The 25,167-nt window shown below is 49.0% G+C and overlaps 1 protein-coding gene across 1 annotated transcript; it reads left to right on the forward strand.

Moving 5' to 3' along the window:
* Positions 1-12,371: 12,371 nt before the first annotated feature.
* Positions 12,372-23,433, forward strand: LOC129082573 (sulfotransferase 2A1-like). Its single transcript, XM_054588285.1, has 6 exons — positions 12,372-12,606; positions 15,496-15,704; positions 18,141-18,267; positions 19,773-19,867; positions 21,383-21,563; positions 23,101-23,433. Exons 1-6 carry the CDS (start codon positions 12,477-12,479, stop codon positions 23,211-23,213), a joined length of 855 nt encoding a protein of 284 aa, XP_054444260.1. The 5' UTR covers positions 12,372-12,476; the 3' UTR covers positions 23,214-23,433.
* The last annotated feature ends 1,734 nt before the right edge of the window (positions 23,434-25,167 follow it).

Genomic DNA, 25,167 nt, shown 5'->3' on the forward strand with positions numbered 1-25,167 from the left:
GCCACTTCGTCACACAGGAAACATGCTGCGACCCCACTTCTATCCTCCATTGGACACTGTGCGCTAACTGATGTGCCTGTGTGCGGCTGTGTGACCTTGGGCAGGTTACTGGAACTTATTGGGCCTTTAGCTTGATGCCCTCGCCTGCGAAGAAAAGGCGACAGCTGCTGCTGTGAGCAGCGAAGGCAGTACCACGGCAACTGCCCAGGGAGGGGAGGCTGCGGTCCTCACTGTGGCTACCAGTGTGGCGGGCCAGTGCTGAGCGCTGTCTGTCCGTCTCTGCAGAAGCGTTGTGGTACGTGTGTGTGGTATGTGGTCAACCCCAGCTGGCAACGCCACCTGCTGGTTCACGGCAAGTGCCAGGGTGAGAGCTGAGCTGGGCACTCTATGCGCATCACATGATCTCCTTTCATCTTCAGAGGAAGCCAGACACACCAGGTTCATGTTTTCCAGCGAATGTGAGGGTAAGAGGGAAGACGACCCGCCTGCCATCACAGAGCTTTAAGTGGTGGAGTCAGGGCTGGAGCCGCTGTCCACATGTCCTGGTGTGTGACCGGGATCTACACCGAATGACACCTACATCCCGCCTTCTCTGGTGCATTTGGGAGGTGGCAGTGTGGCGCCACAGTCAGGAGGCATTTCCCTGTTGCCGCCGAGGGGCCCCAGGACACGGGGAGACTTGCAGCATGCCAGGTTTAGGTTGGGGAGCTGTGGCTCAGTGCCAAACCCAGTGGTCTGGCCTTCAGTCCTCTGACTGTGCTGAGCAAGCCTTCCCCACACAGAATGTGGAGACAAGAAGGGTCGCCCCAGAACCCTGGAAGCCCGAATTGTTTCTGGATTAGACCCCAGGGCAGGGGGATACTGGGTGGTTTGTAACATCTCTAGGTTTCCACGGTGTGAATAAACCAGGAGTCCCTAAACCCCGGGCCACGGATCAGTACAGGTCCATGGCGCGTTAGGAACGAGGCCGCACAATGGATCTTCCCTTGAATTACAGCTTGAGCTCAGCCTCCACCCCTCAGTCCTCCCACGTCTGTGGAAAATTATCTTCCATGAAACCGGTCCCTGGTGCTAAAAAGGCTGGGGACCGTTGGTGCAAACAGTGCCACCAGGCCCACTGGAAGCTACCACACTGCTGTTCCTGAGTGTGGAGCTCGAGGTGTGCAGCAGGGTCGCGTGGCTGGGCCAAGCCGGCCCAGCCGCCGGGCCCCCGACAATGGAGCTCTGTTCTTTGCCTGGGAGCACTCACACTTTTGACCACTCTCCCCCCAAAATAGAGGAGGCTGAATGCCAGCTCTGTGGTCAGGGCACACCCAAAGCAGCTGGCTCACAACAGAAAACTCTTTTGCTGGTTGTTTCTGTTTGGTTTTGAGACACACATGTGACTTTAGCATCCTATGCCATGATACATCTGATTTGTGTTAACGTAAAAAGTCACGTTTTCAGTTACTTACCAGCTAAGTACAGCATCTGGCTTTTCCCTTGTGGTTCCTCAAGTAAAATGGATTGCTCCAGGACGTGGCGTTGAGTCCACCCTGAGGCTCCTCATGGCTGCTTGTGCTCAGCCATGTACCTCAAGTTGGAGAAGCATGATCCCGTCCACAAAATACTCTTCTCCAAGGAACTCAGCACTCCTGGGGAACAAAGAACAAGTTTGACACTAGGGGATTCTGGATGCAAAGCTTGCCTCTGCCCGTTACCAGCCATGGGACAGAGACTGATAGCCTCGGTTTGCTCGGCTGCGTGACAGAGTAAAGGAAATCTACCTCAGCCATGGTTGTTAGGCATTTATTGAAGCTATCTTCAGCAACTGGCACGTGGTAAGTTCTCGCCTTCCCTTTCCTTTTCGAGTCAGTCGTCACCAAACCCCCAACACTGAGGAAGACTGAAACCACTAAAGGGCTGTGGTTAGAGTTCCTATATGGTGCTGGCTTGAAAGAAAACAGCACAGCCTCAGTGGAAGGCAATATCTCTAAGACTGAAGGTGCACAGACCCTTGACCCAATAACCCCATTTCTGGCCTTTGCCCTCGAGTGCCCTTGCACTGTGTGAAGTGACAGGTTGTGGCAGGGTTTTTAGGAAGAGCAGGTGCCTGGAACCAGGTTGTCTGGATTCAGCTTCTAGCTCTGCCATCTCCTCTGTGTGATCTCATGCTGTGTCCCCTGGGCCTCAGCTTCCTCAACTGTGAAATGCGGCAAATAACAGTGACTCCATAGGACTACTGTGACTGAATAAGTGAAATCATGGCGACACACAGCAGTGCACTGCTAAATGACTGTCAGTTATCAAGAGATTGGGAATAACCTGCCTGCCCATGAGTGGGAAAATGGCTAAGTGAGCGTTATGTGCACATAGGGGACACCCTGTACCCTGAAAAAGATAAAGGTCGCACTACAGCAGTGTTTTTTCATTGGAGATTTCGCCCCCAGGGGACACGTGTGACACTGGGGGACCTCTTTGGCTGTAGCGGGGTGCCTCCGGGGACGCTGCTCAGCATTCTGCTATGCACAGGATGACCCCACAGTAAATAATGGTCTGGCTGACACGTCAGCCGTGCCAAGGTTGGGGAGTGCATTCTACGGGAACTGTGTGACATGATGCTCCGAGAGATGGTGCGACGATGGGGGGAAAAGGAGAGGGGAAACCACCTGGGAAAACGAAGCACGGAGTACAAATACATGAGTTTGAAAAGGCCTAGCCAAGCTCTGGAAGGGTAATCAAGAAGCTGGTGGCAGTGAGTGTCTCTGAGGAAGGACACCGGGTCCCCTGGCAAGGGAAAGAAACCCAACCCTTCACATTCCCCATCTACACTTCGACCTTTTGTACCATGCGTGTGTGACCGCCTCTTTAAACCACCGCCGCCACAGATGAAACCAAGAGCCTGGATCCCACACTGCAGGGCAGGGCTGTACAGCCGGCCTCTCTTCCCAAGTCCCAGCCTGCCAGGTGGGAAAGGACTTTGGAAAGCACAAAGCTAAATTCTTGGTCCTAAGGCAAGGATGGCTGGAACCTGAAGGGAAAGAGGCTTCAAAGAGTTACTGGACAGTGGCTGTGTCTCCCCTCAGGGGCAGACTACTATCTAGTGTCCCCCACAGACCCCGAGGGCTGTGCCGGGTACTGAGTTGGGGATGCATCTCGACACCTGAAAGCCAGCCAGTTAATCCATGGGCAGTCTCTGCTTCCTTTCGGCCAGGGCCTGTCAAATATTCAAAGACTGTTCCTTCCCTGAACCTGCTAGCCCCAGAGCCCACTGATATCCAAAGACACTTGCTCTAAAGATCCAGCTACAACAGAAAACACAGTGCAGCACATGAACATGGGACCTGCCGTTTCTCTTCTTTGTACCAGAAGAGACTTCCTCACCTGCAGGATGAAGCTGGGAACGTCCCTACCACAAGGAAGCGCAGCTGTCAGGACCGTTGCCTTCGCTGAGATATGGAAAGCACTGGTCACTCATCTCCTCCCTTCTCCACCAAATTAATTTCTTTTACTCCCAGAAGCCCCAACAGCCCACAAGCTCTCAGAGCTGTAGCTCATAGCCCTCTCTGTACATTAGAATCTCTGGGGAGCTTTTTGATAAATAATGATGGCTGTGCCCCATGCCAGGCCAATGAAGTCAGAATCTTTGGGGAATGAATCTGGGCTTCTTTTTTTTTTTTTTAAAGCTTCCCAAGGTGACGCTCAGGCAAAGCCATGGTTTGTAACCACTGCCCCAGTCTCTGAACCTCATGGGTGGGGCTGGACTTCAACACCGGAGGAGAAAAGAGTGAGAAACTAAAGGGACTGCCAGTCACTGATGGTGGCCGTTCCCAGCATTGGAGTTGACTGAGATGCCCATGGAAGCCTGGGTGTTGAATCTGAAAACAGCATCTGCTGTTGTCCCATAATCCTTTCACCCTAATTTACTTTCCTAAATACTTATCGCCACCTGTTGTAAATTTGTGGTCTCTCTACCAAATGCAAGTTCCAGGTGAGTAGGAACCTCATCTGTCTTGTCGGTTGACCAGCCCAGCCCATGCAGGCATGTGACTATGAATGAGTTAGTGCCTCCTAGAGCTCACCTGGGCTGCAGGTCATCAACAGCCTGTCTCCTCATCTCGGGACACTCTCCCTTTATGACCTCTCCCCTTCAGCCCCCTCGCTCTCCTCCCTTCCTCACATCTTGGGACTGTCTGTGGTGTGCCCTCGCCACAGTCCCGTACACCAGTGATTCTTAACTGGGATGATTTTGCCACCCAGGGGACACCTGGCAGTGTCTGGAAGCATTCTGCTCTCACAACTGGGGAGAGCGTGGGCTCCTGGCATCTGGTCGGTAGAGGCGGGGGACGCTGACAGACATCCGCCAGTACATAGGAACCCCCTTCAATTATCTGACCCAAAGTATCCAAAGTGAGGAGGCTGAGGACTGGTCTAAACAAAGAACTGTCTCCAGTCCATGTTATGGGGACCCCTCCCCACCACCACAGGCCCAGCCACTTCCCAACTCTGGTCTGCCCCCCACCCACCGCCCCCAACAAGCTCCCTAGGCATGTCTCCATTCAGGAAGACCCTCTGCTCCTGGTCTCCCCTCCCCCACCCTCTCCAGCCCTCCCGGGACACTGAACAGAATATTCAGAATCTAAGCTCAGACCTAGACTTGCATGCTGTTTTATCTCTGTCCTGAAACCTTTACTCTGGGGCTCTACTTTTTGCCTTTCTTCCTGTGGCTTTTATACTCTGGGCATCCTTGCGGCTGTCCTTTATGCACTGCTTACTTGTGTCGGTCCTGTTCCACTCAGTGCTCACCACAAGCCTGGGACTGGTACCGTCATCTCCATTCTGCGTGCGAAACTGAGGGCAGGGGTTTAAGCGACCTCTCCCAGCTCGTGATTGATGAAACCAGAGTCTCAGAGCCCCGCGCGGTGTGCTCTGCCCTCCCTTCAACCCCGCACAACCGGCTGCGGTTCCGTTACTGGATGCGGCTGCTCACACGGGAGAGGTCAGTCCCTGGGCTTCAGGGACGAGTGCCCAGTGTCAAGTTCCGAGATAAAACTCCTGCAGCACCACCACTGCACCCCGACCTTCTGCACAGAGTCCCAGAAAACAACCATCGGCACCACAACCAACACCTACAGTGCTAAGTAAATGCAAGATCTCTGCTGGGTGTCTCCCCTGTTACCCATTTAATCCTTCCATCACCCAGGCAGGCGCTGGGATCGTCCTACCTCGCCCAGGAGACAAGCCGCGCACAACCGTACACACGCCCCCACGCCCCCCGCCCCCGCCGGGGCTCTCGGCGCCTGAGCGGCGCTCGGAATCCTCCCAACAGGGTCCGCTTCCAGTTACACGCAGGTACACAGACGGACAGCCCGACCACACACCCGCAACCGAAAAACCACCGACGCTGGGTCGCACAGTGACCCAGTCAAAGCACCCCAGGCTGGGAGAGACGACGGCGCAGCCACACACACAGGCGTGCTCCCGCCACACAGACGCTCAGGACCACACTTACACGCCCGCGCCCGGCCCCGCAGGTGCAGACACTTGCCTCTCACGTAAACACAACGCAGACCACAGGGTCCAGAGAGACGCCTCGGCACCCCGCGGCTGGCTCCGACACACACACGGCCACCCACCCTCTTCTCACAGCACACCGACGCCGTCACACTTTCCACACAGTCACGGCCCTTCACTTCACATGCAGCCCACCACGCGCACACACACGACCGCACAGCTGTCACAGACGTTCATCCAGGAGCGCAGGGACCAGCCCCACAGCCGGTCGCAGGCGGAAAGGGTCACGCGGCCCCACGACCTCACGCACTCGCGAGAGCACAGACATCTACACTCAAACTCACCTCCGCCCTCTCGGGTCGCTCCCAGGCGGCGCCCACCCGGACAGCCGTGCCGCTGACCCCGCGCTCCCTGCGCCTGCGCACGCCGCCACCTCACTCGCAAGAGCCCCGGGCCTCCGCGGGAGCGCCAGGCCCCGCCCCTAAACAAAGGCTCGCGGCGCCCGTGCGTCAGCTCACACCTCGCCCCGGACGCCCCGCCCCTCTCGCACCAAACCGCCAGCACGCGCGCAATCCAGCGGTCCAGGGGGTCATCACTGCCAGCGCGCCGACCCAGGTCTCACCCTCTGACGAAGCACGGAGCACACAAGGCCCCGCTCACAGGCCAGGCCGCACTCCCCTGGTAAAATCGCTTCGATGTTCTCAGGCACTGCGGCGCCCGCCTCGATCTGTTCAGCCCGATCCAACCTCCGCGGCTCGCCGCCCTTCTCGGCGTCTGCGCCTCTGCGTTCCCGTCCAGGCGCTTCCGGTCCCACCGCCCATCCGTGGGCCCCGGGGGCTCTTCAGGATTTGGAGCCGGGATCACTGGCGGACGCTGACGCCCGCACCAGCGCCTGCTTGCCGCGAACTCACTCCCAGGAGCCTTCTGAGTGCCGTGGTGTGAGGTGGAGCGCGCCAGAAGGCGCGGGATGCGACCTGCCCTTCCTGAAGACGAACTGACCTGGGAGAGGGCCGGAGGGATGTTCCTAAGGCCAGGAATGGAATTTCATTTGCGCCTCCATCCAACGAGGGGCCCCAGACTCCTCTGCTTAGCGCCATTGCGGCTCCCGGACTCTATTTCCCAGGAGACCCTGCGGCCCGTTTCCGTGGAGACGCGTGGGGCGACCGCTGTGTGAGGTGGAGGTTGTGTGATCGTGAGTCTGAGAGGTGAGGTGTGGACCCGGCCGTGTGGGGGTGATTGTGTGTGTGTCAGTGTGTCGTGAACGCCTGTGACCCCGTGTTTGTGGTTGTGTATCCCTATTGTGTTGCGTTTGTGTCCTTGGTTGTGTGAGAGGCCCCGCTTTCGTGGTTGTGTACGTGTGCGGGAAACGTAGATTCAGACTCTGTGCTCGCGCACGTGGATTCGTCATCTACGGCTGCCTTTTGCAAAATTTTTGGCCGAGTTGAGTAGTTGCCTCTTGCATGGTGAGAATGTTGGAACCTACAGACAATTTTTATGCGTTTGAGTCCAAATTCACACTTGCTGATGAGCAATATCTAAAATTCTCCAAAAAAATGACAGGTTTGCACTTTCTTTTATGCATTTGGAATTAAGGCGGGTAGGGAAGGAATGTTCCATGAAAGTGGGAGAAGCAAAGCAGGGTTGGATTACAGGAGAATTAATAAGATTATCTGCTTTCTTTTTTGTTTTATTAATTAAAAAATATTTATTGATTTGAGAGAGAGAGGGAGGGGAGAGTGAGAAACATCAATGTGAGAGAGAAGCATGGATTGGTTGTCTACATGCCTCAACTGGGGATTGAATCTGCAACCTGGGTAGTGCTCTGACCAGGAATGGAACCCCCAGCCCTTTGGTGTATGGGATGACATTCCATCCAACTGAGCCACCTGGCCAGGGCTATCTGCTCTTTTCTAGAAAAGAAGATTTTATTTACTCATTTTTAGAGGGGAAGGGAGAGAGAAAGAAAGGGAGAGAAACATCCAACTAGGGACCAGGCCTGTAACCCACAGATGTCCCCCAACCTGGGATCAAACCGGTGACCTTCTGCTTTGCAGGACTTTGCTCAACCGAGCTCTTGAGGGTGCTTATTTCAAAAGTGTATTAATCTAGATGCACAGAAACAATGCACAGAACTTGCTTGAGGCAAAGATCTTGCTTAATGCTTTTACTAAAGAAGGTGGGTCTGGGGTGGGAATGACTGCCATGGCTTGCCCTGTTAGGAACCTGACTTCTTTTAGGCATGTTTTTCAGATTTAAAGCCAAACTGCAAGTCACAAAGACAAACTCAATACTGTACCTGGTAGGGAAAGTCCCTTCCTGCATCCCATAAAGAGCTGCACAATGCCAGAATGCTTCGCTTTGCTGATGTCTACCTAGACATCAGTATTCCAAAAAAGGAGAAGCTGCCCTGATTGGGTGGCCCAGTTGGTTGGAGCATGGTCGCACACACCAAAAGGTTGTGGGTTCAACTGCCGGTCAGGGCACATGCCTAAGCTGTGGTTTGATCCCCAATTGGGGCGTGTACCGGAGGCAACCGATGGATGTTTTCCTCTTTCTCTCCTCTCCCCCTCCCCCCGTCTCTGAAATCAATAAATATATCCTCAGGTGATGATTTTTTAAAAGGGAGAAGCCTCCTAACCTATCCTCTGATTGGTTAACCCCAGCAACTTCCATGTCCTCCAGCCATAAAAACTCCTAAGCCCTGCATTTGGGGTGCAGAACCTGGGATCCTATCTTGGTGTTCTCACCCTCTGCAGATCCTCAAGAAACGGACCTTTGCTTTTATCAGTGTCCCTAGCCTAAATTCTTTTATACCAGGAGATAATTCCCCAAACTCCTTGGTAACATTATCACCCTGAGTTTCCTTTCCATACAACCCCCTTTTCTGCCCACACTTGAATGGCTCACAAAGCCTCAAATATTTACTGTCTTTCTGACCCTTTAGAGTCCAGTTTTTGTGGTTGTGTGTGTGTGTGTGTGTGTGTATGTGTGTGTGAGAGAGAGAGTATCCTCTCTGGTGGCTTTTGCACATCTGCAGAGTTGTGTGGTTGCAACAGAAATCCAAAGACTCAAGGGGCCCAAATTAACTGATTGATCCCAGTTGCTGTGGTGTGTAGTGTCTGTGTGTAGGGAACTACAGATAGCGAATGTGTATACGTGTTTGTACAAGTGTGTGATTATATGTGTGTGGCTCCGTTTTTGTGGTTCTGTTTGGGAAATCACTGTGACCTGTATGTAAAGACACAGTTTTTGCATTTTTACAGGTGTACGTATGTGTGATTCTGATTGCACTGCCGGTGTGTGGATTTTTTCCCCTACCATCCAGCAATTCTCCAGCTGGGCGTCCTACAATTCAACTCAACTCTGACACCATCTAGCTGGCTGTAGTTTCAGATGCCACAGCTCAGTCCCCAAGACTGCTCCCCAACCCCCGCATGCGTGTCCCATCAGCAGCCAATCACAGTCCAGGTTGTCACCTGTGCATTTGACCAGCTAAACCCAATGATTCCCCTCCTTAAGTTTGATTAACTTGCTAGAGTGACTCACAGAACTCAGAGAAACATTTTACTCCCTAGATCATGGGTTATCATGAAAGGATATAGCTCAGGATGACCAAAGGGAAAAGATGCATAAGGCAAGGTGCATGGGAAGGGCCTTGGAAGTTTCATGTTCTCTGAGCTTGCCACTTTGCAACACCTCCATGCATTCTTCCATCAGAAGCTCTCTGAACCCCTCTGTGGGCTTTTATGGAGGCTGCATTACGCAGGCATGACTGACAACCATTGGAGCTTACACTCAATCTTCAGCCCTTCCCCCCTCCCAGTGTCACTGGACAGGGTCTGGGCCCAGAGCTGGGGGGTCTGCCTCGGGCCTGCCAGCAGTGTGTGTGGGTTCTTGACTTAGTGTAGGAAACATTTCACACCAGTCCAGGTGATTTCGAGAGTACGTTTTTTAAAGCTGGAGACAGTAAAACAAAGGAAGGGTTTAAGGTACAAGAAGCAACAGGAGAGAGAGAGAAAAGGGGGGCCTTGGAGACAGGATCACGGGTAAGCCTGGGATGAGCTGCCACTGCCCAGTGGCCCCCTGGTTGCAAGTCTCGTGGGGACCCTTAGAGTTTAGGAGAGAAACAGCAGAGATACAAGGCATGGGTGCTATGGACCCTTTGTCTTAAGGCTTTTCATCTTTGGCCAGCTGGACTCCTAGGGAAGGTCTCAGGGGAGGGTCTTAATAGAATATTCATTAGCTTTTCCGGTGTGTCCATCAATATGTTGGTTCATCAAAATGTGCGTATAGATGGGTCAGTGGTTATTTTCTGGTTATATTTTCAGAAAACATCAAAGATGGACTGGGATGGTCTGGAGTGCGTAACCATTTGCTCCTAAGTGTCCTTGGTCAGAAGATAAAACCTCATGATTCATTAGCTGATGTAAATTGCTCAAATTGTTTGGCCGTGTTTAATTTTTTTTTCTTCTTTCTCTTATTCCACTTGTCAAGGAGTTTCCTAGCTTCTCACTGTCCTGCCTCACCAGGAGGTCTGGGGTGGAGCCGAAAGCGTCCATTCTCAGGTCACAGTGGTAGGTTTTCCAGTAAACAGCCCCCATCTGTGAGGCTTTCCTGGAGTCATCTTACTAACATAACAGAAGACTCCTTCACCAGGTTCAATGCTTAGGAAATCCCAAGGGTTTGGAGAAGAGCAAATACCTATTTCTTCACACAAATGAAACATCACAGTATGTGTGTGTGCAGGGGGGACTCAGGACGTCAGTTTCTGGGACTAGGTATCAAGAGTTACTGAGTTTTGATGTCCCGACTCAATAACTACATGATGGAATTAAAACAGCAATAACACATTATTAGAAGAACTCCTGTTAGTATTGTCACCACTAGTAATAGTAGTAGCAGCTAGCTGGCACTTACTGATTGCTGTCCCTGGCCCAGAGTGTTCTGCCATTTAAGGTTTTATTAAATCCTTCAGCTTGTCTCTTAGTGTGTTTCTATTAAAATCTCCAGTTTCCAGGGGGTTAAGTAACTCACCCAAGGTCATAGAGATAGAAAAAATCAGAGTTTTGTTTTTTTTTTTTATACTCACCCGAGGACATGAGTATGGATTTTAGAGAGAGGGGAAGGAAGGAGGAAGAGCAAGGGAGAGAAGCTCACTGCCTTAGACAAGTTCACAGACTTCTTGGGGGAAGATTTTCTCATTCAGAGAATGTGCTGAACATAGCTTGATCAGGATTCGGGACACCGGAGCCCTGGCACTCTGGTCTGTCTATAGCCATGGGGGTCTCTGGACTCGTAAAGCTAAAGCTTTCCCCTCAGACCACAGCTTCCTACACTTTGCCGCCAAAGACCCCCTTGGCTTCAGGATGTTTGCCATCAATCCTTAGGCCATTTTCCGGATCCCACAGGAGAGGGACCCGGTCCCACAAGACTGGCCCGTGCCCCCCCGCCCCACCATTGGACACCAATTACAAATCCAGGTTGTCATCTGAACTTCTGACACACTGGCTACAGATCAGAGATTCTCACAACCCCCTCCTGCAGTTTAATTACCTAGAAGGGTTCACAGATCTCAGAGAAATGCTGCTCACTAGATCACTGCTTATTATTAACACAGAGATCAGAATAAACATTACCACAGGTCCAACCATGGCCCATACTAAAAACAAAACCTTGGTCCTATACCAAAAGATTGGCAAATACATTTATATTTATGTGGTTTAAAGTATTTTTTAGGTCCTAGCCAGGTACTCAGTAGATTAGAGCGTCGTCCCAATGCACCAAGGTTGCAGGTTAAAACTCAGGTCAGGGCACGTACAAGAATCAATGAATGAATGCATAGTAAGTAGTTTCTCTCTCCTCTCTCTCCCTCTCTCTCATTAAGATTAATAAACATTTTTTAAGTATTTTTAATTGCCCATTTTAACCACCTTTGTGATGAAACAACAACTGCCCCTGGTCACGATGATGAGGGACTAATTACTCCATTAATGCCCCCATTTTATGGAGGAAAATATGCAGCATTGAGAGGCAATAACTTCTCCAAGTTTGCACATCCAGCAAGGAGTGTATCTGGGGCTCGGACTCAAGAAAACCCTCCCAAGACCTGAACCAGCATTGCGTGCCTCCTCAAGTAGCAGCGAGGCACATGCAGGCTGGAGAGCTGAGACACTTGGAACAGCTCCATCTTCAGATCTTAACTTCCTCAGTGGGAAATCCTAAACCATTATTTAAAAAAACAACACAGAGCTTTTGGAATGAGTAAAACCTGGGTCAAAAATCAGTTCTGTCACGGGTGGGACCGTGGACAAATGATCAATCCCTCTGAGCCAGTTTCTTTCGCCATAAAGCAGGCGGCGTAGCAGAGCCTCCCTCTGGGGCTGTTGCCAGGATAGAGTGATTCCTGTGATTCTTGGCATCCCCCCATTCCCTACCTGTTCCTAGTTCTCTGTGTGGGGTGAATGGAATAACCGAGCGTTCAGCCATTTCAACAAGTGTACAGTTTTTGATGGAAACAATGAAGGTGGGTTGGAAGTGTCTGGAAGAAAAGGTGTAGGGGGGAACCCCTGCCAATTTCCCACTCAGCTGCCCTCTGGGCCCATCTCCTTAGGGCCCCAACAATTAGCTGTGGACCTTGAGAGAAACTGTCCACAGAATAAGGATGATTACGTGGCAGGAAGAAAGCATCAGGCTCATTTTTCCAGAAATTGTCGTTAAATGAAAAGGCATCTATGTTTCTTTGTTTTTTCTCTATTAACCTTTGGTGTCCCCTGGCATGAAATTAATTGATGACTACATAGAAAGTATTCTGAGTTAGCCAATATTTACAAAAGAACATTGACTCTTTTTGTTTCACAACTGTCATCCAGAAACTGCATTGGTGGACCTATGACAGGTGACCGGGATCAGAAACGAGGCAGGCTGGCCGTCTGTATTGCTGAGATCAGAACCACCAGAGAAAACTTGCAAGGCTGCTGTTTGAGATGACTGGAGAGTATCTCTGGATTGAAGGGATTCCTTTCCCAAAAACTACTACCGAAGACCTGAGATCTCTGCAGGATCAGTTTGTGGTGAGGGATGAAGACGTCATCACAGTTTCTTACCCAAAGTCAGGTGAGGAAGCGGGATCAGCAATTCAGGAGGTAGGGAATGGGGTCCCTACCAATTAAAGACCATAATCCGATATCAATAGTGGGAGCACTTTCATTGTTGACTCAGTAGGAATCTTGCTACACTGGTTCAGCGATGATGGACAGAGAAGGCCAAAGTCAATATGCAGTTGAAAAAAGGACTCAGAAAAATCAGACTAGTTTGTTCAGGAGTCTTTGCCAGAGGTGAAGAGGGAACAGCAGGGTACGTCCCGCACAGAATGGTTCAGATATTAAAGATACTAAAAAAAACATTGTGGAGAGTACAGGAAGAGTAGGCGCAAGAAGGCAGGCTGGCTGTGCTTAAATGGAAAATTACTGTGGAACCTGAAACTCAAAGATTTAGGAAATTATTCAAAGGCAATGTAATTCCACAGAGGTTTTTTTTTTCCCCCTTTATTCTTATACTTCACACTATTACAGATGTCCCACTTCTCCCTTTGCCCACCTCCGCCCACCCCCACCCCCTTCCCTCTGGCCATCACCACACTGTTGTATCCACAGGTCACACGTGTCTGCTCTTTGGCTAACTCCTTCCCCTTCTTTCATCCAGTCCCCCCACCCCGCTCCCCTCTGAGATCTATCAGTCTGTTCCATGTGTCCATGCCTCTGTGTCTGTTTGGTCCATCAGTTTATTCTGTTCCTTAGATTCCGTATATGAGTGAGATCGTGTGGTATTCTCTCTCTCTGATGGGCTCATTTCATAGAGAGCATTTAAATGGCACATGGCCGGGGCATGGTATGTGTGTAAAGATCACTAGGTGCTCTCTACCATGAAGGAACTTAAGAGTTCAGGGTAAGGATGGAGCAGAGGATGAGATTAGACTTCAGAATTCTGTGTCAGTAAGTGAGTCCATGGACAACTATGATCACACTAGGAAAGTGACAGAGGAAAGAGACCCAAGTGATAGGCAGTGGGTTCAAAATGATTTGGGGATTGTTAAATTGGGCAGCATTTCTGAACGGTGGCACCGCAGACACTTTGGTCTAGGTACTAAATGTTTTGGTTGTGAAAACAAAGTTTTACATATTGGGAAGAATTTGAAAAAAATGAAAGCATATTGGTGAAAACCTAAATACTTTGAAAGTGCATTTGTCCAGAGGTTGGACATTATATACTGTGGGTGTTGGATAACAGTATTTGGAGCAAAAGATACTTTCTCCTACTTATCTGGTCAGGACAAATACAAATAAACCAAGTATAAGGGTGCAGATGTAGATGGCTGCTGATAACAGAACTCCTATCAAACACATCTTAACATAAGGGGATTTCTTTTATTTTCACCCAAGAATATGTTTGGTGACTTTCTGAGAGAGAAGAAGGGAGACAGAGAAATATCAGTGAGAGAAACACTGCTTGATGGCCTCCTATATTGCACCCCAACCGGGGATAGAATCCACAACCTTGGATGTACATGATGATGCTCCAACAACTGCGCCACCTAGCCAGAGTGTGATTCCTTTTATTGTAAATGCACTGTCTCGAGTTATGCCATTGGCACACTGCATTCAAAATTTAGGCATTGAGAAGGGCTGACCCGCTGGCATGTCTGATGGTGGTTTCCTCCCCACGGCTCCCAGGGAAGCGTGCGGTCTGGGCAAGTGAGTCCTCTCCGTTCGTTCAAAGGCAGAGGCAGGTGGTTACAATGGCTGACCGTTCCCCTCTTAGGCGTTTCTTCCAGGAGAACGGCAAATGTCTTTCCTCTTTTGAAGCTTCCCAGACCCTTTCCCTTGTAGAGCATTTCCAGGCATCCAGGCGTGTGTTCAGCCCTAACTTCACCTGAGAAGGAACAATTAGCATGTGACTACTGTCAAGGCAAAAACAGTGTCTACCTCACTGGGAGAGCGTGTGTCCACGACTCCTCCCTGTGCGATCTCTACGCCACACTTAGCTAGGAGGACCCTGCTTGGAGGAAGGCAGAGCTCCCTCTCCTGATGGAGTTTTGATGTTTGTACAAGCTTCCTTCCTTAACGATGTTTCCTCTGCCTGGCCTGCTGGTGCATGCGAGTCAAGCTCCATGTATATAGTATGGCGTCAAAATTTTAGGATGGCCAGGGCTGCTCCTGTGTTTCGAGAAGCAAAGGATATCGAGCGGTTTAAGAAAGAGTAACAGGGCTCCAGCAATCCCACTTCTGGTATAAACCAAAAGAATTTGAAAACCGTAACTGGAAGAGGTAGTTGTACACCCACATCCCTAACAGCGTTATTCACAATAAGTAGAAGGTGGAATCCACATTGATGTCCGGTAATGGTGGAACAGAGAAAGAAAATGTGGTATAAACATATGGCGGGGTATTATTTAGCCTTGAGAAACAAATTCTGATACTTGCATCCACATAACTGAACCTTGAGGACACTATACTAGGTGAAATGAGCCACTGAGAGACGACAAATGATGAGTGATTCCGTTCACACGGGGTACCGAGCGTGGACTGCTGCAGAGAGACAGACAGTAGACTGGTGTTGCCAAGGGCAAAGGTGGGAGGAGCCTGTTGTTTAATGAGTATACTTTCATGTTTGGCAGATGAAATGAGTTCTGTACACAAGAGTGAACAGTATACATGTACTTAACACTAATGAACTGAACACATTATAAAGGTTAAGATAATGAATTTTATGTCATGTGTAATTTATTATAATTTTAATTTTGTTATATTTAGAAAGAATGCGAGGGGGTGATGGTCTCAGGAAAGCCAGAGCAACAGAGTGTTTAAGGATAGATCAATGGTATGTGACGAGCACTAAGGTGGGAAATTTACAGACACGGGGTCGATGCAGAACTGCCGGTGTCTTGAAGACATCACGGGGGAGTCAAAAGTTATTTGAAGAAGGTAACTGTTCTTTCTCATGCAGGAACTAACTGGATAAAGGAGATTGTCAATCTGATCCACACCAAGGGAGATTCCAGCTGGGTACAATCTACTCTCAGCTGGGAACGTTCACCGTGGCTAGAAGTAAAGGAGCAGCTTGATCTCGTTGTGAATCAGAAAGGCCCACGCTCCTACACCTCCCATCTCCCCGTTCAATTCTTCCCCAAGTCATTCTTCAAGTCCAAGGCCAAGGTGAGCTAATTCTGCAACGTTGGCCTGGGTCACTCCTCGGGCTGGCCTGGGCGCCTGCGACCTATGGCAGGTTTGCAGATGATTCAGTAAAGCGCGATGTTAGAAAAGCTTCTGAGGTACAGTGTCATATTCCAGATACCTTCCCTGGTGTTGGCACACAGCAGTCTCACTCTTCAGGTAAATCAGTCCTGGCAGTAGCACCAACCGAGGTCCGTCCCCTATGTTGACAGGACTGTGGGGGAGCAGCCCAACTGTAAGGCAGCGCCTGTATCGCAGAGGCAACTACGCTGGGCTCCTGCATGTGAAACCCACCTGGCTTTTCCCAGTCACGATGCCATCCGTGTTGTGCTGGTCTTTCCCGCTCAGTAGGTGCACAGCCCTCCGATGAAAAATTTCAGGAGCTTGAAAAGGTGCCTGTGGTACTGAGTGATTTGAGGCTTACGTGTGCAGTTTTCCTCACCTGAGATATAGGTGAAGACACATGATGCCATAAGCATCACCCACCTTGGAAGAAACTGCCCCAAAACATCTCGTGTGATGTGGTAGTAGTAGTATCATGAAAATACACTGATGCCACACAGGCTTACATTACACTACTATTGTACATTTGTTTGCTTTACTGTCAGATTCATTTATTTTACAGTGATCACCATTATTACCGAGAGCATGACTACTTTGTACTAATTTTTTGAATAGTTCATTTGCATTATCCTTATTCTCCATTACCATTTTTCTCCCCTATACCCTCTTCCACTGCCACCCAACCCCCTACCCGCAGTCACCACACTGCTGACTGTGTCCATTAGTTCATTATGTTTTTCGCCCGATCCCTCCACCACTCGAGAGCTGGCTATTTTGTCACTATTTTTTTTTTAACCGTTTCTACAAACCTGGCAGAATGCTCAGAACATGATAAAGGTTACGGAAATACTGCATCCAGAAAGGACAAATATCCGGTGACCTTGGTGTGTGCACAATAGGCCAGCCCTCGGCTGTGGATCCCGTACCTCTGGACATACCAGGGCCATCTCTGCAGACCTCCCTCGCCTCTGGCATTCCATGCTGTCACTTCCAGTCACATTGGATGCCCAGACTTCACTTTGTCTCCTCAGGCCAGTATGGCCCTCTGCTTGGGTCATGCGATCTCCCCTGCGGTTAACAAATAACCCACAGGCAGAGAGCAACTGTCGGGGTCTCCATCTGCCAAGTTCTTTCTCCAGCGAACCTCTGCCTCATATGGCTCGTGTCTAGTACCTGAAAAGTATTACCTGATGTAGTTCACCAGGTCTGGTAGTTTTTTTTGTCTCAGGAAGACGAGTCAGTGACAGCTATTTCATCAACCCTAGGAGTAGATATACTTGTATTTTATTGTGAGAGCTGGAAGGGGCTAAGCAAACAGAATTAATTAGCAGATTAACAGGGCAGATATATGGTTGGCTTGATTGGTTGGCTGTTTCTGTCTGTCTGTTTCTGAGAATTTCAGGGGCCTGCGTTTTACCACAAAGAACTCACGCTTATGGAGTGTCGTTAGTGCTGGGCACTTAAACGCCACGGCCCCCTGTGGTGCGCCTGCATATGTCTGCTGTCTGTCTCGCTCCCCTTCACTAAACTAGACCTTGGACCCCCCTTGCTTCGAATGCCATGGGCTCTCATACCTGTTCTCAGCCACTTGTGATCCATGGCCGAGTTGTAGGCCAGGTCTTCCCCATGCCTGTACATGCGAAAAGCAAGCCTTAAGCAGATTTTAGAGGCTGAGAACACTTGACTTTCTCTTTTCTCTGCACCTGGTTTCCACATTTTGAGTAAACATTTGAGAAACCCTCGTATTGCATTCATCCCCTGAGGCTGCACCATTTACAGCAGGAAAATGAGCCTATTCATGCCACCATTTGGAATTTTATTAACACTTATTAACATTTTATTGACTAATGTTAATGGCCTTCCTGGTTTATTAAGATCATTAACATTTGTCTGATCAGTATCTGGGAAATGCTTATGTGGTAGAAATTTCTAGGAAAACTAACAGAGGCCCCGAACATGATCTTCCTGGAAAAGTGCTGAGTAGAAGCCACTGTCATACTGCCAACAAAACACAGATTTCCTGATTCGTTGCCCACAACCTCTCACACGGTGGCGCCTAAGAGTCACAACCTCCCTTTCCCCGTGAACCTTTGGAGACCTTTTTCTGCCATGCCTCAGAGCGTCATGATGCCCCTGAGAGCAGAATGGTGCAACTGCTGTTCACAGCTGCTTCTACGGTGCCTAAGAAAATGTCTCCCACATGGTGGTGTCCACAAATTTTGTTAAATCAATGAATTAGAGAAGAGTAAATTATAGCCAACATGGTAATGGGAGTTAGATTTTTCTCCGTTGGCCAATATCCTTAAGCACGGAATATGGATACATTGACTCTCGTTTCCTCCTTTTTTATTTAAGCTCATTTACATCATGAGAAATCCCAGAGATGTTCTTATTTCTGCTTATCATTTCAATAAGACAGTGAAAGTCATCAAAAATACGGATTCATTTGAAGAACATTTTGAATGGTTCCTTCAAGGAAAAGGTGAGTCTACCTCAAAACAAGGTTTCAGATAAAACAGTGGAGGAGTCTCTGACCCTCTCCCTTCAGGTCTTAATATCTCATGGTCTAGACAACAACATTACAAACAACATCAGTCACGACACCTATAACATGGAATCTTCAACATCCTTTGCTCCCAGAGCATTTTCCTAGGTGTCATACACACATAAAGAGATAACTAAGATAACTCAGAACACGTCAAATAGAAAAAGTGTGAATGTAAAGTACACTGAGACTTTGCATCTCACCAATATGTTGGGAAGTGTGTCACTTTTCTCTCATGGCTATGAACAAATTGTCACAAATTTAGTGCCTCCATACAACAACCAAGAAGTTTCTTACTATCTGGAGGTCAGAAAGCCAAATCATGTTTCATGGACATAAATTAATGTGAGGGCCTTGCTACATTCCATTCTTGAGGCTCTGGGAGAGAATGCACATCCTGGGTTTTTAGCATCGAGAGGTGCCCACGGTCCTTGGCTCATGGCCACATCCTTCCGACTCGGCCGTCGTCACATCCCCTCTATATGGTTCTCATGCCCCTGCTCTCTCTTATGAGGACCCCCATATTCGAGAAATGCTTCGACCTGGGTAATCCACGACAGTCCATCTGAAGATCCTTAATCACATCTTCAAATTCCCTTTTCCCATAAAAATAATATTTACAGATGTTTAGGATTAGTCCATGAATACAGTGGTGGGGGTCATTATTCTTCTTACCTTAGCTCTCCTTCAAAACATTTAAATCACATCTGGTGGTGAGACCCTGCATATAACACATGCTCAAGTGTTGATGGTGGGAAGGAAAATGTACTAACCAATCTATGGTAATTTTTAAAGTTCTGACATTTGAGTATTTACGCTTTCATGTGTGACTTGCCATGCACCAATAGAAAAAAAAATACAAAAGCAGAAAAGTTGGATTTATAAGACTATTTAAATAATCCTTATTCGTACGATGCCCTGTCCAAGACAAATCAATTACATCAAAGTGATAGGATCACCCCATAGGACCCCCCAGCTACAAGCATCTGAATACAGTGGCCGTGGGTAAGGAAGCGTTCCTCCTAACATGTGCTGTCCCTAAGCTTTGGGGCGGGCAAGGAAGAGAGAAAAACAAATGTCTGCTACAGGTAGTTACACTATGACTCACGGCGGGGGGAAAAAAAAGACACTGACTTCAAACTAGCTGGAGTTTCACTTTAGCCCTTTAATTTCTTAACTGAACTCTCTTCAGAATTCAAAATTATTTTATCGCTGGTAGATGTGGAACTCATCTTAAACATGGTCTCTTACACAGCATCCACTGCTCAGCCATGCAGGCCGCTAATGTGGAATTCTACTTCTCATGCAAATGAGAGAAAGAATTTCCAGCACTTCAGTCACTTGCTCATCAAGTGCTAAGGCAGAGCTAACCTTTGCAGAGTTCCCTAGGCAACAGAGCTCAAACGAGAATTAGTTACCTTCGTGCTTCACCTCTCTTACAGTGATGTTTGGCTCATGGTTTGACCATGTTCGTGGATGGCTGCAGATGAAAGGGAAAGAGAATTTCCTAGTAATATCCTATGAGGAGCTGTATCAGGTAGTTCTTCTACCCCAAAACAACTTGCTTTCCAGCTTTATTTCATAGCTGTCTGCTTCCCCTCCATTACTCACTGTTCCCATTCTACACTTCCTATCAGAGCCGGTCACAGAAACGTCATCGTCTCTCCTTCATTAACCTCTGGTTGGCACACATTCTTCCTCTGATTCTCTTATTTACGTCATTTTAACATATTTAATGCATGTGCTGAGGAAGCGCTTAATGTTATATGTACATGGTGAAGGCTATCAATGATTCTACAACAAAAATCGAGTGCAATTTGGGAAGCCAGCCGCAGCGTCAGTGGGGATAAAGCGTAACGTGGGACTTGACAGGGTTGGACAGGTGCCGGAAGTATTGACATGTTCGCAGGTTGTCTGAAAGAAAAGGAGTTCCTGTAGGAGTTGATTACGTCAGAAATTATAGAAAGTGTTAGTTGGCATCAAAATGTTGCTTGTGGAAACCGAGTTTGTACACAGAATCACTAGAAAAGCATTTCTGGAGATGCACACGTGGGAGGACGAGGCGTAGTGCTGAGACTTACTGGGGTAGAAATAAATAGCCACCCCTATGACCTTGGTGCCTTCTGTTTGTGCCGTTTAGGAAGAAGGTCAGCCTTGCCTTCACCAAGCCCAGAAGAGGCCAGGGCCCAGAATTCTGTGCCATCACTTAATGAGTTCACGTCAAAGTTTTTTCCGGTTCAATCTCTGTCCCCACGTGGGCTAGCTTAGTTTCCATTCCCAGCTGCACTCCAGCCGGACTGCACTTGGAGCCACAGTGTAAGCCTCACGTGACTGTTAAAACCCCAAGGCTGCTACAGAGAGAGAACACGTGAGCACTAACAAAGGGCGATTGCTGTTATCAAGCAGGAGACCTTTGTTAAGCTTTGATTATAGGACCTCAGGATGTCAAAGTGACCAGTCCTTATCACAGTTCTTCACAAGCTTGGGCTGGGCCTTCCCTTTAACTAGTCTGGTCTTTTCACCAGATTAGACACCTCCCCTCTAGGGTCTCCATCTTGAAGCCTACTGAACACGTCCCCGCTGACGATTTCCCCCAGTTCTCTGCAGATAATGCTGCTACCAGTCAGAAGAGATTAAGTCACTTCAGTGGACGATGCTGCGATCCCTAGAAAGCCTTTGAAGGCTGTGGCTTCCTAGAGAATCAGGCTATTGTCCAATACAGCTCCTGCGTTGATTAGGCTTAAGTTGATTCCATTTCCTCTGACTGTTTAATCATACTAGCTATGTAACTATACTCGCAAAGTCAAAGCAGCTGAAGCGAATTTCACTCACTCTGTTAGTCTCTAACAAGCATTACCTCGTAAGGACTCTCCTCAATCATGAACTCAGTTACACATGTTCCAGACAAACATGGCGATTTAATGCTCCTCCTGCTATTCTTTGTTTTCTCACTTCTCCTCACCTTCATTCTCTGCTTCTCTGCCGTCTCTGCCTTTTTCTTATTCCCTCTCTCACTTTACTTTCACGTTTCCTGTTCTGTGCTTCTCCTTAGGACATAAGAGCCAGCGTAGAGAGGGTCAGCCAATTCCTGGGTGTGAAGCTAAGTCCAGGAGAACTGAACTCAGTCCTCAAGAATGTGTCCTTCCAGGCCATGAAGGACAATAAAATGAGCAACTTCTCTCTAGTATCAGATGCCTATATGGATCACAGCAAAGGAAAACTTATGAGAAAAGGTAAGAGAGTTTCTACTTTTACGACACAAATGAAGTGGACAATGATCTCCCCACCTCTACGGACACTCTGAGACATGGGATGATGGAGCTGTGGGAATGTACACAGACCACACAGTGGGAGCTGGCCTTAAGAGTTTAAGGTGTTTTGTATTTATTAGGTTGTAAAGTAAACTCAGACACAAGAAACACTGCTGCTGAACCCCACATCGCTTGGGGTGCAAATTGGCCCACCCATTTCCTAGATGTGGCCCATCAGGTAGAGCACACTCTTGTTTTCTATACGGAGATTCCACTCACAGTGTTAGTGTGGTACCTAGGCGTGTAGAATGACAAACTCCTAATATGCATGACAATGGGAATATCTATTCCATTAAAACAAGCATTAAATGGGGCCATTGTGGAGAAAAAAGTGAGAGGAAGGATGTGAGATTTAGCTTCAGACCTAATGTTCCAATGAAATGCCTATGATAAAATTGAAACATGGTTATTGAACATAAGAAATGACAGTGCTGAATGCGAAGACTGCGATGATTCCATTGTCAATCTGGATTTAAAACAGAGTGTTTGGGGTGAACTAAAGCAGATGATACCAGCCCTGGCTGGTGTGGCTCTGTGCTGAGTGCCAGACAGGGCACATCCTGGGTTGCAGGCCATGTTCCCAGTAGGGGCACGTGAGAGGCAACCCCTCATTGGTGTGGTTTCTCTTCCCCTCTCTCCATTCTCTTCTAAAAATAAATAAATACTGTCTTTAAAAAAGAGAGAGAGAGAACATGCCATAGCTGGTGTGGATCAGTGGACAGAGCGCAGGCCTGAGAACCAAAGGGTCGCCTATTCGATTCCCAGTATAAGGCACATGCCTGAGCTGCAGACCACGTACCGAGCAGGGGGTGCGAGAAATGTTACCGCACATTGATGTTTCTCTCCCTCTCTTTCTCCATCCCTTCTGCTCTCTAAAAATAAAGAAATAAAATCTTTAGGAAAAAAAGAGAGAACATACACTGGACTGTGGGCTGGGCTACCCAAAGGAAGAGCATTCAAGGCAAGGAAGACTCTTGATAGCTTCGGGTAGTGCAGTTGGGTGCTATGCCCCTCGTGGGCGCAGAGTGCAAGGATGAGGACTGACGTGCACTCGACATCTATACGAGAACTCCAGTCCCACCTTTAGGACACGGGGCAAGAGCAACATTGTCCTAAAGAAATGCCTTGCGTGTTAAAGAGGCAGACAAGTCATATCCTAACTCAGTGCCTGGCAGAGAAGAAAGTGCTGTTGTGCCTTTGCTGCTCATCCTCACAGTCGCTGTGAGGGCGCTACCGGGAACAGATGGCATAGCGTAAACTCAATCTATTAGGCAAGTCGTTCTGGGACTGCAGCCAATGGCACGTGAATCCGGATCACAGAAATCTGGCCACTCGGCTACATTGAGGGCCTTTTCCAGTCCAGTGCATGTGACACATTCACAGTAGGGACAGACACAGACCTTCAAATTATGTATTGGACCTTGTTTACACTAACCTGGACTGACTTTGTGTTTGACAGGAATCACCGGGGACTGGAAAAATCACTTCACAGTGGCCCAGAGCGAAGCCTTCGATCAAGTTTACCGAGAGAAGACGGCCGGGCTTCCCCCGGGTCTCTTCCCATGGGACTAATGGCCTCGTGTGCCTGCATGTGGTCTAAATGCCGAAACTTCCTGAGGTCTTTGGGTCCCGGCCTGCTCATACAAGCCAGCTTTGTGTTGAATGTTACAGTGCATTTGCACTTAATTGACAATAACCGTGTTCCTTTTTACAGGTTTGAGCCATGTCAGCTTCAAAAAGTTCTGGAATAGTAACGGTCAGAATAATAAAGAAAACAATGTTTTAAAGCTAATGCCCTTTCTAAATGGGTTAATGAATAAATGTTACTACAGTCCCACATGTGTGGCACATACACCACCACCAGGAGCCACAGCGCACGCGTGCACACACACACAAACACACCACACCTTCGGTGCCCACCGCCAAACACACATATTCTCGGTATCTGTGACATCCCACCTTAAATGAGAACTTGAGCGTGCATATTTCTGCAGAGAAGGCTTAGAGTGCCTATTCACCAGCTGCTGTGGTTGAGGCTGTGGCGTAGGCTGTGGCACACGTCAGGACAACAGCTATCACGGGGCGCTGGCAATCTGGCCACTACCGCACGACCGATCCCAGGCGAGCCTTCAGGCACAGGGAGCTCTTTGTTGAGGTCGCTCTAGACCACCAGACCCCAGTCACGTGGCCAGCTGGGTGTGGACACGTGAGGGACACCCGTCCACATCTGTATCCGCAGCCTGGAGCGGAAGGCCCACCTGCTGCGGGGACAGGCTGCTCCGCGGCCTGGCCACTGACTGGCCCTCGAGCTACAGCTGGGCCAGAGGGGCACTGCCTGTCGTGGACCTCCGTGGTGGCAGTTGGATTTTCGACTCTGTGTATTTGGACACTAAGCAGCCCCTCCCCGAGCCTCCCGGCTTGTGCTGGGTCTGGCAATCACGCCAGTTGTGCTGACCTGATCAAGCACAGACAGGAATATCCCATAAGTGGTAGCTTCATGTACGAGGGCCCTGAGTCTTCCCATCCTTCGTCCCTGTACCAGACATTGGCACCTGCAAAGGGGTGTGGCCATCCATTCTACCTTGTGGCCGCCCTCATATGCCAGTTTTGCTTAATAAACTATGAATCACCAAGGTCTTTCCTTGGTCTTTCCCTATCCTGTGCTTACAAAGGAAGATTTTTCTCTTAGGACCCTTACACAGATCTTTTAGAGAGACGAAGGGAGAGAGAGAGAGAAACATCAATGTGAGAGAGAAACATTGATGGGCTGCCCGACAGGGGATCAAACCCACACCCTAAGTATGTGCCGTGACTGGGTATTGGACCTGTGACCTTTCTGTCCTCAGGATGCCGCTCCTACCAACTGAGCCACACTGGCCAGGGCTGCCCAGTTCTTATAGTCAATGCTTTTTGTTTTAGGTCACCAAGCACTGGAGTTGTTTACTACACAGCAATAGTTAACTAATAAAGAGTATATCGCTAGAGATGGAATTGCTAAAATAGAGTGGCTCAGGCGGTTGGGCATCGTTCGTACACCAATGGTTCCGGGTTCCATTCCCGGTCAAGGCACATGCCTAGGTTGCAGGTTCAATCCCTTGCGGGGGTGCATAAAGGAGACAATCGATTGATGTTTCTCTCTCACATTGAAGTTTTTCTCTCTCTCCCCACCCCTTTTTCTCTCAGGTCAATAAAAGTAGCCTTGGGTGAGGATTAAAAAAATAATTTAAGAAAAGAAAAGCTGAGCTGGTTGCTGTCGAGTGAGAGAACGGGTCAGTAACCGGGATCAATGGCCTTGCGGCGAAAGGACACAGAGTGCGATCAAACAAACAGAACAGAGCAGCTCGGACACACCTCCCCACGGCCCAATCACCAGCTCCCCAATCCAGGAAACGGGTCAGTCTGGTAACTCGGCCTCACCTTTCCTACCTGACGGGAAACCTCGGCTCTCTAACAGGCTCTAGTTAGGCACCACGTGCGCTGGTGAACCGATGCAGAAACTGCATTTTCCACCCAGGACCACCAGAGT

Source organism: Pteronotus mesoamericanus, unplaced genomic scaffold, assembly GCF_021234165.1.
Source record: "Pteronotus mesoamericanus isolate MK-2021 breed Mesoamerican mustached bat unplaced genomic scaffold, CSHL_Meso_final scaffold_128, whole genome shotgun sequence".
NCBI classification, from domain to species: domain Eukaryota; kingdom Metazoa; phylum Chordata; class Mammalia; order Chiroptera; family Mormoopidae; genus Pteronotus; species Pteronotus mesoamericanus.